Genomic DNA, 17,488 nt, shown 5'->3' on the forward strand with positions numbered 1-17,488 from the left:
TTTGGGCCTTATCAAGGTAATACAGGAAATGTTAAGTCCCATTTTGGCCCATACCCTAACATGGTGATAACTTTCCTTACGGTAACTGCGGTTTTTCCACCTATCTAAGGAACAAGTTTAAGCATTTAAGATACTAATAATCTATTACAAAAAATAATAATCAATTGCAAAAACTCTTTTGGCATAGAATTTGAACCTTTTTCTCCGACTTAAAAACAAAATCTCACAATAACACATACGGTTTGCATGTTAAACAAGGTGCCAAACAAAAATACATGATTTTAGCCAAAAATCAGGTTTTTTGACAAATCAGGTTTTTTGACAAAAAAAGTGGGGTTTTTTTGCCCCAAATACCACCCTTTAGTACATCCATGCCCCTGACATACCACTCAAATGAAAGATCTTGTTGTTCCCTTTCATTTGATGCGACTTTTGTTGTTGTGATGTTTATTGTTCAGAAGATATATATATTTTATGTAATAACTAGCTGATGACGTCATAATGACGTCATACATGCCCTTCCCATCATCCAATTTTTTGCGTCCGTCTTTCTTTCGAAAAGGTATACCATGGAGATGCTTTGGTGAAAAAATGGTGCTTTTGTCCACCGTGTCACGATTTTTTCACTAAGATACCTCACTATTATTTTGGCCTGAATCTCCAAATGAAAATTCTTGACAAACGGCTTATTAAGCTTGATAGCAGCACATATATCTCTTACACTTAGTTCAGAGAGGCTTTCAAAAGTCCTATTTTGATATTCAAGTAGGAGTGCGAGTACAAGTACTCTAAACAAAAAAATATATAAAAAAGTACCTGAGTTGTACTTGAGTATGAGTACTGAGTACGAGTACTACAAACTTGGCAGAATACTTTTATAAGCAAGGAAGAATCAAGAAGGTCTATTCTATCTTCACCTGTTGTTTGAGTTCTTGGGCCAGCTTCTTGCCTTGCTCCACAAAGTCCAAGTAGGTCAGGTTTTCCCGGTCAATGGTTGCCAAGGTAACCAGCCACTCTTCCTCCACGAGACCCATCAAGCCGATCTGAAATTTTTCGAAGGAGTTTTCTATTACAAATATAACTTGTTACTTTTGGGATAGCTGCAATGATATACTTTATGGTTACACTGGCCCATCATCATGAGCAAGGGTAAAAGACATCAAACATTTTGATGGACAAAGTAATATGCATTAAACTGTGTAAATCCTATTTAATAACTTAATGAACATTATGTACACTCTTTAAAGATGCATCCCCCATGCTTTTTTCGAGTACCACCTCGAAAAATAGATTTGCTCTTCTTGATTGCTATTTTCCTAGCGGCATAAAAGTTATTCACTTTCAAATGAGACATTTAGCAAAAATCCATCAATATTTACTTATTGAATTATTTCTTCCAAAAAAAAATCAAGATATCAACTGCCAGACTATAATTCTGCTCTCGCAAGCCATTATTCATAGGGTTGCTCACGCCCAAAATCTGAAGCAAAAAAGTAGGGTTTTTTTATACAAATTGGAATTTTTTTAGGAGAAAAAAAACCATTTTTTGGGAAAAGCACGGTGTATACAACTTTAAATCAAATTACACATATGTGTAAACTACAAATCTGGTGTACAATCAATGCCTTTCGGTCGTACTTTCATACAATGATCGGATAAACAAGGTCTACCTTTTTGCCCTGACATGTGACAGTCCGTGTGACCAGGCCATCTGCCAACTGTTGACCGGTGAAGTTATCAATGACGTTACTGATCATCCAGGGGAAGTTGGTATCCCGCACAATGTCCTCCAGCTCATCCACTCCAAAGTCTTTGGAGGAAAATACGCAGAGTTTGTGAGGAGTTCAGATTTTGCATGGTGGAAAATAGTGCTTGTAAGGCCCAAAAAAAAATAAGTCGGTCTCTGGTCAGCGTGCACGTCGATTTTAATCATGCGCGTCAATCTTTTTTTCTCTCCAAAATGTTCCGCGGTAGCTCCAACAGCGCCCTCTATTGCCGCACCCACTCAATTTTTTTTACCAAAGAGCACCAAGGAATGGGAAATTGCACCAAGGCAAATGATCGAGAGCACCAAGGCAAATTATGGAGGACACCAATGTACATGAGGACACCAAAAAAGCAAAATAGTACCCCACCTTGTCTGTACAATCCAAGCTTGAAGAAAAAAAAAAAAGCTGCGTCCCCGCGTCAATCCCGGAATTTTGGTCTGACCAGAGACCGAATATTTTTGGGGGGGGGCCTTAGACTGCAACTTTGCATAATGGGAAAAAACTTGAAAAACTCCAGTCCAAAAATTTCATTTCAAATCAATCACTTCAAAGGTCATACTTGTTATTTTTATTACACCTTGTGCAGTTTACACTTGATGAGGACCGACAAAGATTTTACACTATCACAATAAATTACTTGATGGTGTTCAAACAGGAAATTATAATAGATTACCGAAATCATGGTTGCCATACACCGCCGTGTTCACCTTGAGTGCATTCAGAATAGGAACCATGTGCCGACCTCGTGTCACACTGCTCACTGTGAAAATCACAGAAAAGAAAACAAAGACAAACGAATAAACAAATGCTTCAGACAGTATTGTCAGAGAAAAATTGTCTAATTAAGATATTATAGATACCTGCCTGAGTGAAACTTATACATGAAAAGGAAGTCCCTTTTTTAACCCTTGTACAAATATGTGTATTTCTGATGGTACTGTAGAATACCGCTGCTGCACCCAATAAACATCTCCTTCGGTTCCAAAAGTTTAAGTTCCTTTACTGAGAAGAATTATCAGAAGCCTAAAAATGCCTTAATGAACCACTGCCTTTTCAAACAATCTTTTCTGGACTGCACTGTGTTTGCTACAGTGAAGTTCTACTGTAAGTCCAACTATTGTAAGTCCAACTCTATTTTATTAAGATCAGGTTGAATAGAAATAGGTTGAAAAGGGATCCAGTAGTAAGGGGAGATTGCGAAGTTACACAGGCAGGATTTAAAGGTAGAGTATCAAAAAAGTAACTGACAAAATTGTTGTTGAAAAGCATACTTGGTTTAAAGATAGTAATGGCACTAAACTCCCTTCAAAATTGTTCTTTCTGGCATGCTGTCATTTTGAAGAAAACAATAAAAGAAGGTCATTTCAAAAGCATTTTTGGAGATTTCCATTAGCAGTTTGTTTCTATTTTAGTGAAGCGGTGAATGGGTGCGCACAAGCGCCGACACGACACACACGCGAGCCGACGTGCTATAATTCGTCGGTTCCGTCTGTGACATCGCGAAGCTGCAATCAGCTGAATGAAAATGTGCCCTGGGCACTGATTTCGGGCGCAAATTCAAAACATGACTCGGCAACTTTTGATTTGAAATCGAGATTCTAGAATATTGTTTCTCCGAATATAAAACATTCATTGAGCTAAAACTTCATCAGGTTAGTTGTTAAGCACCCTTATTTAGATTTTGAGCAAGTACTTTGCTTCTTGAGAACTGGTACCGTGAATTCGAACCAGAGTATTTTGATATTCGAGTAGGAGTGTGAGTACGAGTATTAATTCTCAAAACGTACTCGAGTATGTGTAACTAGCACAAGTACTACATCACTGCGTGGACTAAACCCCTCAGTCTTCTGTTCAACCACTTACTGATGGATGGGTTCAGTGCGTCTCCGCTGAAAAAGACCAGTGGGTTCTCTGGCAGGAAACCCTTGACAATGGTGGCGAACCGTGCTGCTCCGCCCACCGGCTCCCAGTCTCGGGGCTCCACGTTGTACACGTCGTTGAAGTGCAGGAGGGTCAGACTCACCGCATTGTCTCTGGTGTACATGGCCCTTATGTCGGCCGAGAGCTGGCGCTGGCGGGCCGACTTGTGGCTGGGGGTGGGCGAGGAGCCATCCAGGCCTTAGACGAAAAAAAAAGGAAGATGTGGGGTTCAAATTTCATGAAAGAAACCTAAGGCATAAAAAAAAACACAATTATGTGTCAACGGTAACCCGACCTACCTGGATTTTTTTTAGCCTCAAACATTTTACTGCCACATTTTGCCAATTATTTAGATTGATGTTTATTTTGAAAATCCAAAAAGTCTTCCCCTATGTATGTTTGTGTGTGTGTGTTACTGGTCAATTAAGGGCCCCCAGGGAGAACAATTCTTAGACAACTGATTGGGCTACCCTGCTCAAATGAAACAATAAATATATATACAAAATAAATAACATGAAACAATTAAACAGGTTAATTAAACAGCATACTGTTAAAAATACCCAAAAGTAAAGAGACAAGTACAAAAGATGAATAGATGAACATAGACAAATTACAAACTAAAACTATTTTCCTACATGTACCTACATTTTTTTGTACCTTCCTGGATAACTTTTAGGCAGTTTATACTGTAAATACACCATTTTTTTAAACAATGTTACCATTTATGTTTAAAAGGGACTGGTGCCAAAGTATTTTTTGCTTTTCCGCTTGAAAGCGGAAAAGCATTGTTTCTGTTCTGATTTTTTTTCTTTTTTTTCTTGCCTTTCCGCCTGAAAGCGGAAAAGCATTGTTTCTGTTCCGATTTTTTTTTTCTTTTTTTTTTTTTCTTTTTTTTTCTTTCTGTTCCACCCCCAAATCCCATAGACTTTGTACACATTTATTCACCGCGGCATTTTGGACCTAAAACAAACTCATATTCTAATGAAACTTGTCCCATGTAAAGACCCCATATGGCAATCAAAATAATATTTCAGGGTCGTAATTTTCGGTATTAAGTGCAAAATCATGTGACCCTTCCTTCAAACATGGATTTAAACATGCATCGAAACCGGAAGTGTCTAATTATTTGAAATTGAAAGACAATACGAACTTGCTTTCAACGATGTGAGTGTCTGCCTAGGCTGTACTTTAGAAATATATTACATGTGACGTTATAAATGTTAGAGCGCCCTCTAGCGCCTGGTAAAAAAACTTCAAAAACGCCTTTTCACTTGATGTCTGTGGCGAAATTTGGGGTAATCGCCTCAAAATTAATATACATAATGACCCCATACATAATGACCCCATACATAAAGACCCCATAGTGACATTGTGTACCGAAGAGTGACATCATGATGACGTCATCACGGGTCACGTGACGTCATCTTAAATGTGCAAACTTTAAGACCCTATATCTAGAGAACCGTAAGTTCGATTGGGTTGAAACTTGGGATGTAGGTAGACCGGGATGTGTTATAGACGAAAACTGAAGTGACGTCATCATGACGTCATCGTGTGATTTTATATCGATTTCTGAAGTTTTGGACCTTTAAACCATATCTCACGAACGCAATATGCTAAATTCAAAATTCTATTTGTATTAGGTTTGTTAGGCAATAGGTATATGTGTAAAATTTTGAAAAATGTGTGACGTCATGATGACGTCATCAATAAAAATAACAGCGTTGCTGTTGAAACCCCTCAGCCAGAGTCAAGTTATCATCCGGAAACCATTAACCTTTAACTCAACGTGGTGACCTTGACCTTTGGCCTTTGACCCCAGAACCAGTCCCAACATGCCTGTACCAATGGGAAACCCCCTACCGAAGTTAGACACCAACATTTCATTTCTAACTCAAGTTATCATTCGGAACCATTTACATTGAACTCACCACGGTGACCTTGACCTTTGACCTTTTGACCCCAAAACCAATCCCAACTTGCCTGTACCCAAGGGCAAACCCCTACCTCAGTCAGACACCAAAATCTCATTTCTAACTCAAGTTATCATCCGGAAACCATTTACCTTTAACTCACCATGCTGACCTTGACCTTTGACCTTTTGACCCCCAAACCAATCCCAACTTGCCTTCTCCCAAGGGGAACCCTCTTCCAAAGTTAGACACCAAAATCGCATTTCTAACTCAAGTTATCATCCGGAAACCATTTACCTTTAACTCACAATGGTGACCTTGACCTTTGACCTTTTGACCCAAAAACCAATCCCAACTTGCCTACTCCCAAGGGCAACCCTCTACCAAAGTTAGACACCAAAATCTCATTTCTAACTCAAGTTATCATCCGGAAACCATTTACATTTAACTCACCACGGTGACCTTGACCTTTGACCTTTTGACCCCAAAACCAATCTCAACTTGCCTACTCCCAAGGGCAACCCCCTACCAAAGTTAGACACCAAAATCTCATTTCTAACTCAAGTTATCATCCGGAAACCATTTACATTTAACTCACCACGGTGACCTTGACCTTTGACCTTTTGACCTCAAAACCAATCCCAACTTGCCTACTCCCAAGGGCAACCCCCTACCAAAGTTAGACACCAAAATCTCATTTCTAACTCAAGTTATCATCCGGAAACCATTTACATTTAACTCACCACGGTGACCTTGACCTTTGACCTTTTGACCTGAAAACCAATCCCAACTTGCCTACTCCCAAGGGCAACCCCCTACCAAAGTTAGACACCAAAATCTCATTTCTAACTCAAGTTATCATCCGGAAACCATTTACATTTAACTCACCACGGTGACCTTGACCTTTGACCTTTTGACCCCAAAACCAATCCCAACTTGCCTACTCCCAAGGGCAACCCCCTACCAAAGTTAGACACCAAAATCTCATTTCTAACTCAAGTTATCATCCGGAAACCATTTACATTTAACTCACCACGGTGACCTTGACCTTTGACCTTTTGACCCCAAAACCAATCCCAACTTGCCTACTCCCAAGGGCAACCCCCTACCAAAGTTATACACCAAAATCTCATTTCTAACTCAAGTTATCATCCGGAAACCATTTACATTTAACTCACCACGGTGACCTTGACCTTTGACCTTTTGACCTCAAAACCAATCCCAACTTGCCTACTCCCAAGGGCAACCCCCTACCGAAGTTACAACCCCAAACAACATTTCTAACTCAAGTTATCATCCGGAAACTAAGCTGCCCGGACGGACGGACGGACGGACGGACAGACATACATACATCCGGACGGACGGACGCCCTAGGCGATGACAATACCCCTCGAGCCTCTCGGCTGAGGGGTAAAAATGCGCTATTATGAAACACATATAAGGGAATGTTCGATCGTCATGAAACTTGGTGGGTGGGTAGATAATAACACTAGTACACAAAATCTTGAATGACGTCACGATGACGTCATCGGTAGATTTTTTACGATTTTTTAATATTGCCAATTATATTCTGCCTACAAAATTGAACACTTGTATTCATCCGATTTTTTTTCAAACTTGGTACAGACTAAAACCACAAAAAAATAATGAGCACTGCAAAGTACTGTTACAATGACATCATCATTAGACATGTGACGCAGTGGCGTAGCCCATGAAACCTTGTCACCCCCCCAGTTGCCCCCCCCCACTGAGATTTTGAGTTTCTTAAAAAATTATCATTGATCTACATGACGCCCCCCCCATGAAATGTTCCAGAAAATAATAAATTTAATATTTGAAATTCAATATAAAATCAACCGTGAGAGACCGCAACTTGAATTTTGCGGGAATGGATATGATAATACATGCTCTTCAATTTATCTTGTGTGCGTAAAATCACATGACCCTTCCTTCCGGTCGAAACCGGAAGTGCCTAATAATTCAAAAGTGGAAAAAGATATGAACTTGCTTTCAACGATGTTAGCCTGTGGGTGGGTTGATCTTTCCAAAAAAATAATCGGTGACGCCATCAAGTGTTCGAGCGCCCTCTAGCGGCAGGTTAAAAAATGTCCAAAACGCATTTTCAGTTGATGTCTGTGGCGAAATTTGCGGTAATCGCTTCAAAATTAATATACATAATGACCTTAATGCAGACAAGACCTGTGCTCGAAAAAAAAATGATTACGTCATCAGACCGGAAGTTGCAATGAAAAGACCTCTTTTCCTTTGAAAATTGCTAAAAAATCAACCTTCAGAGATATAATCCAGTTTTGTGCTTTAAATGGCACTTTAATAATAGGTCTAAAACTTCCCAAGGTTTCGTTACAATAAATTTACTAGAAAATGCCCTGCAGCCCCCTTGAAGTTTGAAGTTGAACACGCCTACGCATTGAAACGCTCATTTATTGCCACGTACATTGTGTGTACAGCAAATGGGAATAATTGCGTACAAAGGGAAAATCCCGAAAAACAGTGCGCTGCGATTGCGTAAAAGGGAACTTCCTGTCATATGATACTCAAAAATTGGGCTGGCAAAAATGAGCGCCCAATTGGGCGCTTTTTTAAATTGGGCGTTTTTTTCTAAAAACATGCGCATTGGGGTAAAGAGGGTATGGCGAGCAATATCTTGTATTGCGCCAATGGTGTGCGACCTTTACTTGAGATATGAGCTATTTAATGGGTTTTGTAACAATTGTGCTAGATAAGTTTACAGTTAAGCAGCATACGTGCGTGCAGATTCTCACCTGACTCTTTTTAACTATCCTCTGTATAATTACTCCACGCGCTATTTTTCAACCCTCAACATCAACATCAACATCAAAAATCAACATCAACAATCAACAATCAACATTAACATTAACATCAACAATCAACATTAACATTAACATCAACAATCAACATCAACAATCAACATCAACATCAACAATCAACAGCAACATCAACAATCAACATCAACAATCAACAATCAACAATCAACATCAACAATCAACAATCAACATCAACAATCAACATCAACATCAACAATAAACAATCAACAGCAAGATCAACAATCAACAATCAACATTAACATCAACAATTAACATCAACAATCAACAATCAACATCAACAATCAACATCAACAATCAACAATCAACATCAACAATCAACAATCAACATCAACAATCAACATTAACATCAACAATCAACAGCAACATAAACAATCAACATCAACAATCAACAATCAGCATCAACAATCAACAATCAACATCAACAATCAACAATCAACATCAACAATTAACATCAACAATCTGACATTCAACATCAATAACCAACATCAGTAATCAACATCAACTATCAACAATTAACATCAACAATCTGACATTCAACATCAATAACCAACATCAGTAATCAACATCAACAATCACCATCAACAATCAACAATTAACATCAACAATCATTAACCAAAAAAAAACATCAACATCAACAATCAACAATTAACATCAACAATCATCAACAATCTACATCAATAATTGTTAATCAATATCAACAATCAATTATCAACAATCAACAATTGACATCAACATGAACAACTACCATCAACTATAATTAACAATCAACATCAACAATCAACAATCAACATCAACAACCAACATCAACAATCAACAACAATAATCAACAATGCAAAAAAGCCAAACCTCTAGCCCAACACTGTGTGTTTGTCCTCAAACTCTAGTGTATTTTTGTGTTTGTTTACTTTTCTCCTATGCAAAATTTGCAAATTCTTCTCCGGAACTGTTTGTCAAAATGAAAAACATACATGTATATGAACTTCAATTGTCAATACATGAATGCACAACCCACTGAAGATGTGCTTTTTTGCAATTACGTCATTATGACGTCATCACGGGTCATGTGACGTCACTTCAAAAAATAATAAATTTAATCTTTGAAATTCAATATAAAATCAACCGTGAGAGACCACAATATGAATTTTGCGGGAATCGACATGATTAGACATGACTTTTAATTTATCTTGTGCGTACAAAATCACGTGACCCTTCTTTCCGGTCCAAACCGGAAGTGCCTAATAATTTGAAAGTGGAAAAAGATATGAACTTGCTTTCAATGATGTTAGTGTCTGGATGGTTGACATTTTTTTTAAAAAGTGATCAGTGACGTCATGAAGAGTTGGAGCGCCCTCTAGCGGCAGGTTAAAAAATGGCAAAATTTGTGGTAATTGCTTCAAAATGAATATACATGATGACCTTAATGCAGACAAGACCTGTGCGCGAAAAAAAAATTGATTACGTCATCAGACCGGAATTTAGCGGGAAAAGACCTCTTTTCCTTTGAACATTCCTGGAAAATCGACCCTGAGGGATTTTATCTCGATTTGTCGGTTTAAATGGCAGATTAGAAATAGGTCTAAAACTTCCTCAAGTTTCGTGCTAATAAGTGAACTTTTAGATGTCATGCAGCCAGTGGCGTAGCTAGGAATTTTTCAGTGGGGGGCGCTGGGGGGGGGCTGGAACATTTCATGGGGGGGGCGTCATGTAGATCAATGATAATTTTTTGTGAAACTCAAAATCTCAGTTGGGGGGGGGGCGACTGGGGGGCGACAAGGTTTCATGGGGGGCTGTCACCCCCCCCCCCCACGCCCCCCCGTGGCTACGCCACTGCATACAGCCCCCTTGAAATGTGAAGTTGACGACGCCTACGTCTTGAAACGTTTGTTCCGGACAGAAAAATTTATGAATGAACGTTTGTTTACATTTTTTGCAAGTGCCGATGGAGGGCGCTTTTTCAGTAACCAAGTATCGAACACGGAAGTGAAAAGCGACGTGACGGCTGTTATTTTGTACAGAATTATTGATCGAAATCACTTCATTTTGGGGAACTGTAGTAGTTTGAGGCCACAAACTGAACTGATAATTGACTCTACTATCAGCTGAGTAAGATCACTTTGATTGGTTGTGTAATGAGTGCCATTTTGGTTTTGCACTGGTTGCTTCTTCGTCGCTTAAATATTTGCAAATAATTCGCTTATCAATGTAGTTATATCGTTGGATCGTTCTGATGTTGTTTCATTGACAGTTAAATAGTTTGAGAGTTCATTGATGATTGTACTACAAGCGCTATTTTTCAACCCTCAACCCTCAACTCTCAACATCAACATCAACATCAACATCAACATCAACAATCAACAATCAACATTAACATCAACATCAACAATCAACTAGAGTTTGAGGACAAACACACGGTGTTGGGCTAGAAGTTTGGCTTTTTCGCATTGTTGACTGTTGATTCTTGTTGTTGATTATTAATGTTGATTGTTGATTGTTGGTTGTTTATGTAGATGTTGATTGTTGATAGTTGATGTTGATTGTTGATTGAATTTGACGGTGGTTGTTCATGTTGATGTCGATTGTTGATTGTTGATAGTTGATTGGTGTTGTTGGATAACGATTATTGATGTTGATTGTCGATATTTGTTGATGTTGATGTCGATGTTGAATGTTGATGTTGAATTTGATTGTTGATTGTTGATGATGACTGTTGATTGTTGATTGTCATGATTGTTGATGTAAATTGTTGATTGCTGATGTTGATTGTTGATTGTCGAAAGTTGATTGTCGAAAGTTGATTGTTGATGTTGATTGTTGATGTTCATGTTGATGTTAATTGTTGATGTTGATATCGATGTTGATTGTTGATTGATGATTGTTGATGTTGATGTTAATGTTGATTGTTGATTGTCAAAAGTTGATTGTTGATGTTGATTGTTGATGTTCATGTTGATGTTAATTGTTGATTGTTGATGTTGATATTGATGTTGATTGTTGATTGATGATTGTTGATGTTGATTTTTGATGTTGATGTTAATGTTGATTGTTGATTGTTGAAGTTGATGTTGAGGGTTGAGGTTCAATTGAGGGTTGAAAAATAGCGCGTGTAGTTATTATACAGAGGATAGTTTAAAAAAGTCAGGTGAGGATCTGCACGCGCACATGCTGCTGTACTGTAAACTTATCAAGTTCAATTGTTACAAAAACCCATTAAATAGCTCATATCTCTAAAAGTAAAGGTCGCACACCATTGGCGCAATACAAAATATTGCTCGCCATACTCTCTTCACCCCAATGCGCATGTTTTTAGCGCCCAATTTCAAAAAAGCGCCCAATTTGCCAGCCCAATTTTTGAGTATCACATGACGTCATCAGAAGTCAAAAATGTGCTTGCGTTAAGAAGTTGTCATAAATAAACGTGTACAAAACACTGGTAAACACTTAAAATACATCGGTTCATCAAACAGCCGTTACATGTAGCTCAATAGTTAACATACAACAGTTGTAAAACCAGACACTCACGAAGCTAGCACGGGGATTTCCCTTTTGTACGTAATCTGCTGTGAACACAATGTACGTGGCATGAAATGAGCGTTTCAAGACATAGGCGTGTTCAACTTCAAATTTCAAGGGGGCTGCAGGGAATTTTTTAGTTAATGTATTGAAAAGAACCCTTGGGAAGTTTTAGACCTATTATTAAAGTGCCATTTTAAGCACAAAACTTGATTATATCTTTGACGGTTGATTTTTTAGCAATTTTCAAAGGAAAATAGTTTTTATCTTTGTAACTTCCGGTCTGATAACGCAATCATTTTTTTTTCGCGCACAGGCCTTGTCTGCATTAAGGTCATCATGTATAATAATTTTAAAGCAATTATCGCAAATTTCGCCACAGACTTCAACTGAAAATGCGTTTTGGACATGTTTTAACCTGCCGCTAGAGGGCGCTCTAACTCTTCATGACGTCACCGATCATGTTTTAGAAAAGTTCAACCCACCCACAGACTTACATCGTTAAAAGCAAGTTCATATCTTTTTTTACTTTCAAATTATTAGGCACTTCCGGTTTCGACCGGAAAGACGGGTCATGTGATTTTACGCACACAAGATTAATTGAAGAGCATGTATTATCATGTCGATTCCCGCAAAATTCAAGTTGCGGTCTCTCACGGTTGATTTTATATTGAATTTCAAAGATTAAATTGATTATTTTTTGAAGTGACGTCACGTGACCCATGATGACGTCATGATGACGTAATTGCAAAAAAGCACATCTTCAGTGGCTTGTGCATTCATCTATTGACAATTGAAGTTCATATATGTTTTCATTTTGAGAAACAGTTCCGGAGAAGAATTTGCAAATTTTTACAAAAGAGAATAGTCAACAAACACAAAAATACACTAGAGTTTGAGGACAAACACACGGTGTTGGGCTAGAAGTTTGGCTTTTTCACATTGTTAATTGTTGTTGATTGTTGTTGTTGATTGTTAAGGTTGATTGTTGATGTTGATTGTTGGTTATGTTTATGTTGATTGTTGATTGATGATATTGATGTTGATTGTCGATTTAATTTGACGGTGGTTGTTAATGTCGATTGTTGATTGTTGATAATTGATTGGTGTTGTTGATTAACGATTATTGATGTTGATTGTTGATGATTGTTGATGTTTGTTGAACGATAAGAAAACTGAATTTCTGATATGTGGTACTCCTAGGCAAACATCAAAGTTACAAATAGAGAGTATCAAGGTCGTTACGTCACAAATATCACCCTCCACCTCAGTAAGGAATTTAGGCATTTGGTTTGATTCACACTTGACATTTGATAAGCATATTTCTGAAGTTTGTAAGAATGCATTTTACTATCTGTTTAATATCCGGCATATCCGTAAACACTTAAATCGTGGTTGTACAGAAAAAATTATTCATGCCTTCGTGACTAGCAGGTTAGATTATTGTAACAGCTTATTCTTTGGTTTGCCTGACACTCAGATTAACAAATTGCAAAGGGTTCAGAATGCTTGTGCTAGATTAATCTGTAATTCCTCCAGATATTCTCGATGCAGTCCATTGTTACATGATTTACATTGGTTACCCATTCGACAAAGAATAGCATTTAAAATTCTTTTAACAACTTATAAAGCCATTAATGGTATAGCACCAATGTACATTCAGGAGCTCATAACCATGAAATCACTCTCTAGAACAACCTATTGTCTCAGGAGTTCGCAAGACCACACATTGTTGGCTTACCCTTCAAGAACATCAAAGGCTACCCTCGGTGATCGGGCATTTGTGCACGCTGCTCCTACACTATGGAACAATCTCCCTCCTTGTATCAGACAATCTTCTTCACTTAATGTATTTAAGTCCAGGTTAAAAACACATTTATTTCACAATTAACTATTTCTAGTATTTTGTATTTTTCTGCATTTCTGTTTGTTTTTTGTAATGCGCAGAAGAGTATATCCATATAGGTTTTGCGCAATATAAATGTCCTTTATTATTATTATTATTATTATTGGTTGTCGATGTTGATTTTGATTTTTTGTTGTTGATCGTTGATGTTGATTGTTGATTGTTGATGTTGATTGTTGATGTTGTTGTTAATGTTGATTGTTGATGTTGATTGTTGATGTTGATTGTTGATGTTAATGTTGATTGTTGATTGTTGATGTTTATTGTTGATGTTGCTGTTGATTGTTGATGTTGATGTTGATGTTGATGTTGATTGTTGATGTTAATGTTAATGTTGATTATTGATTGTTGATGTTGATGTTGAGGGTTGACAAATAGCGCGTGTAGTTATTATACAGAGGATAGTTAAAAAGAGTCAGGTGAGGATCTGCACGCGCGCATGCTGCTGTACTGTAAACTTACCTAGTAGGCCTACAATTGTTACAAAAACCCATTAAATAGCTCATATCTCTAAAAGTAAAGGTGGCACACCATTGGCGCAATTCAAGATATTGCTCGCCATACCCTCTTAACCCCAATGCGCATGTTTTTAGAAAAAGGGCCCAATTTGAAAAAGCGCCCAATTGGGCGCTTTTGCCAGCCCAATGTTTGAGTATCATAATGAGGGGAAGTTCCCTTTTACGCAATCACAGCACACTGTTTTTGGGATATTCCCTTTGTACGCAATTATCCCCATTTGCTGTACACACAATGTACGTAGCATTAAATGAGCGTTTCAATGCGTAGGCGTGTTCAACTTCAACTTTCAAGGGGGCTGCAGGGCATCTTCTAGTAAACTTATTGTAACGAAACCTTGGGAAGTTTTAGACCTATTATTAAAGTGCCACTTAAAGCACAAAACTGGATTATATCTCTGACGGTTGATTTTTAGCAATTTTCAAAGGAAAAGAGGTCTTTTCATTGTAACTTCCGGTCTAATGACGTAATCATTTTTTTTTCGCGCACAGGTCTTGTCTGCATTAAGGTCATCATGTATATTAATTTTGAAGCGATTACCGCAAATTTCGCCACAGACATCAACTGAAAATGCGTTTTGGACATGTTTTAACCTGCCGCTAGAGGGCGCTCGAACACTTGATGGCGTCACCAATCATTTTTTGGAAAGATCAACCCACCCACAGGCTAACATCGTTGAAAGCAAGTTCATGTCTTTTTCCACTTTTGAATTATTAGGCACTTCCGGTTTCCACCGGAAGGAAGGGTCATGTGATTTTACGCACACAAGATTAATTGAAGAGCATGTATTATCATGTCGGTTCCCGCAAAATTCAAGTTCCGGTCTCTCACGGTTGATTTTATATTGAATTTCAAAGATTAAATTGATTATTTTTTGAAGTGACGTCACGTGACCCATGATGACGTCATAATGACGTAATTACAAAAAAGCACATCTTCAGTGGGTTGTGCATTCATGTATTGACAATTGAAGTTCATATGAGTTTTCATTTTGACAAACGGTTCTGGAAACGAATGTGTCTTGGAGAAATAAAAAAAAAAAAAAATAGTAAATTCTTACAATAACAATAGGTGTTGGGCTCAGGCCCAACACCTAACTAGAGTTTGAGGACAAACACACGGTGTTGGGCTAGAGGTTTGGCTTTTTCGCATTGTTGACTGTTGATTGTTGTTTTTGATTATTAATGTTGATTGTTGATTGTTGATTGTTGGTTGTTTATGTTGATGTTGATTGTTGATAGTTGATGTTGATGTTGATTGTTGATTGAATTTGACGGTGGTTGTTTATGTTGATTGTTGATTGTTGATAGTTGATAGTTGATTGGTGTTGTTGGATAACGATTATTGATGTTGATTGTCGATATTTGTTAATGTTGATGTCGATGTTGATTGTTGATGTTGATTTTGATTGTTGATGTTGATGTTGGTTGTTGGTTGTTGATTGTTGATTGTTGATGTTGACTGTTGATTGTTGATTGTCATGATTGTTGATGTAAATTGTTGATAGTTGATTGCTGATGTTGATTGTTGATTGTCGAAAGTTGATTGTCGAAAGTTGATTGTTGATGTTGATTGTTGATGTTCATGTTGATGTTAATTGTTGATTGTTGATGTTGATATCGATGTTGATTGTTGATTGATGATTGTTGATGTTGATTGTTGATGTTAATGTTGATTGTTGATTGTTGAAGTTGATGTTGAGGGTTGAGGCTCAATTGAGAGCTTAAAAATAGCGCTTGTAGTTATTATACAGAGGATAGTTTAAAAGAGTCAGGTGAGGATCTGCACGCGCACATGCTGCTGTACTGTAAACTGATCAAGTACAATTGTTACAAAAACCCATTAAATAGCTCATATCTCTAAAAGTAAAGGTTGCACACCATTAGCGCAATACAAAATATTGCTCGCCATACTCTCTTCACCCCAATGCGCATGTTTTTAGCGCCCAATTTAAAAAAAAGCGCCCAATTGGGCGCTTTTGCCAGCCCAATTTTTGAGTATCATATGACGTCATCAGAATTCAAAAATGTGCTTCGTTAAGAACTTGTCATAATAAACGTGTACAAAACACTGGTAAACACTTAAAATAAATCGGTTCATCAAACAGCCGTTACATGTAGCTCAATAGTTAACATACAACAGTTGTAAAACCAGACACTCACGAAGCTAGCACGGGGATTTCCCTTTTGTACGTAATCTGCTGTAAACACAATGTACGTGGCATGAAATGAGCGTTTCAAGACATAGGCGTGTTCAACTTCAAATTTCAAGGGGGCTGCAGGGCATTATTTAGTCAATGTATTGAAAAGAATCTTTGGGAAGTTTTAGACCTATTATTAAAGCACAAAAATTGATTATATCTTTGACGGTTGATTTTTTAGCAATTTTCAAAGGAAAATAGTTTTTTTCTTTGTAACTTCCGGTCTGATGACGCAATCAATTTTTTTTCGCGCACGGGCCTTGTCTGCATTAAGGTCATCATGTATAATAATTTTAAAGCGATTATCGCAAATTTCGCCACAGACTTCAACTGAAAATGCGTTTTGGACATTTTTTAACCTGCCGCTAGAGGGCGCTCTAACTCTTCATGACGTCACCGATAATTTTTTTGAAAAGTTCAACCCACCCACAGACTTACATCGCTAAAGGCAAGTTCATATCAAATTTCAAGGGGGCTGCAGGGCATTATTTAGTCAATGTATTGAAAAGAATCTTTGGGAAGTTTTAGACCTATTATTAAAGCACAAAAATTGATTATATCTTTGACGGTTGATTTTTTAGCAATTTTCAAAGGAAAATAGTTTTTTTCTTTGTAACTTCCGGTCTGATGACGTAATCAATTTTTTTTCGCGCACAGGTGTTGTCTGCATTATGGTCATCATGTACATTAATTTTGAAGCGATTACCGCAAACTTCGCCACAGACATCAAGTGAAAATGCGTTTTTCGCATTTTTTAACCTGCCGCTAGAGGGCGCTCCAACTCTTCATGACGTCACCAATTATTTTTTTTGAAAGGTCAATCCTGGTAGACATCAACACTGTTAAAAGCAAGTTCATATCTTTTTCCACTTTCAAATTATTAGGCA

General features: G+C 37.7%; 1 protein-coding gene across 3 annotated transcripts in view; it reads right to left on the reverse strand.

The window, feature by feature from the left end:
• Positions 1-17,488, reverse strand: part of LOC119719387 (mannosylglucosyl-3-phosphoglycerate phosphatase-like) — a 66,674-nt gene that overhangs the window by 30,351 nt on the left and 18,835 nt on the right. For all 3 annotated transcript variants that reach the window (XM_038188817.1, XM_038188819.1, XM_038188818.1), the window contains exons 3-6: positions 3,633-3,887; positions 2,443-2,529; positions 1,671-1,810; positions 918-1,043 (exon numbers count right to left, since the gene is read on the reverse strand). In XM_038188817.1, the coding sequence (XP_038044745.1) occupies positions 918-1,043; positions 1,671-1,810; positions 2,443-2,529; positions 3,633-3,887 (608 nt within the window). The remainder of the gene's footprint in view (positions 1-917; positions 1,044-1,670; positions 1,811-2,442; positions 2,530-3,632; positions 3,888-17,488) is intronic.

The sequence above is a fragment of the Patiria miniata genome, unplaced genomic scaffold, assembly GCF_015706575.1.
Source record: "Patiria miniata isolate m_02_andy unplaced genomic scaffold, ASM1570657v1 HiC_scaffold_8, whole genome shotgun sequence".
NCBI classification, from domain to species: domain Eukaryota; kingdom Metazoa; phylum Echinodermata; class Asteroidea; order Valvatida; family Asterinidae; genus Patiria; species Patiria miniata.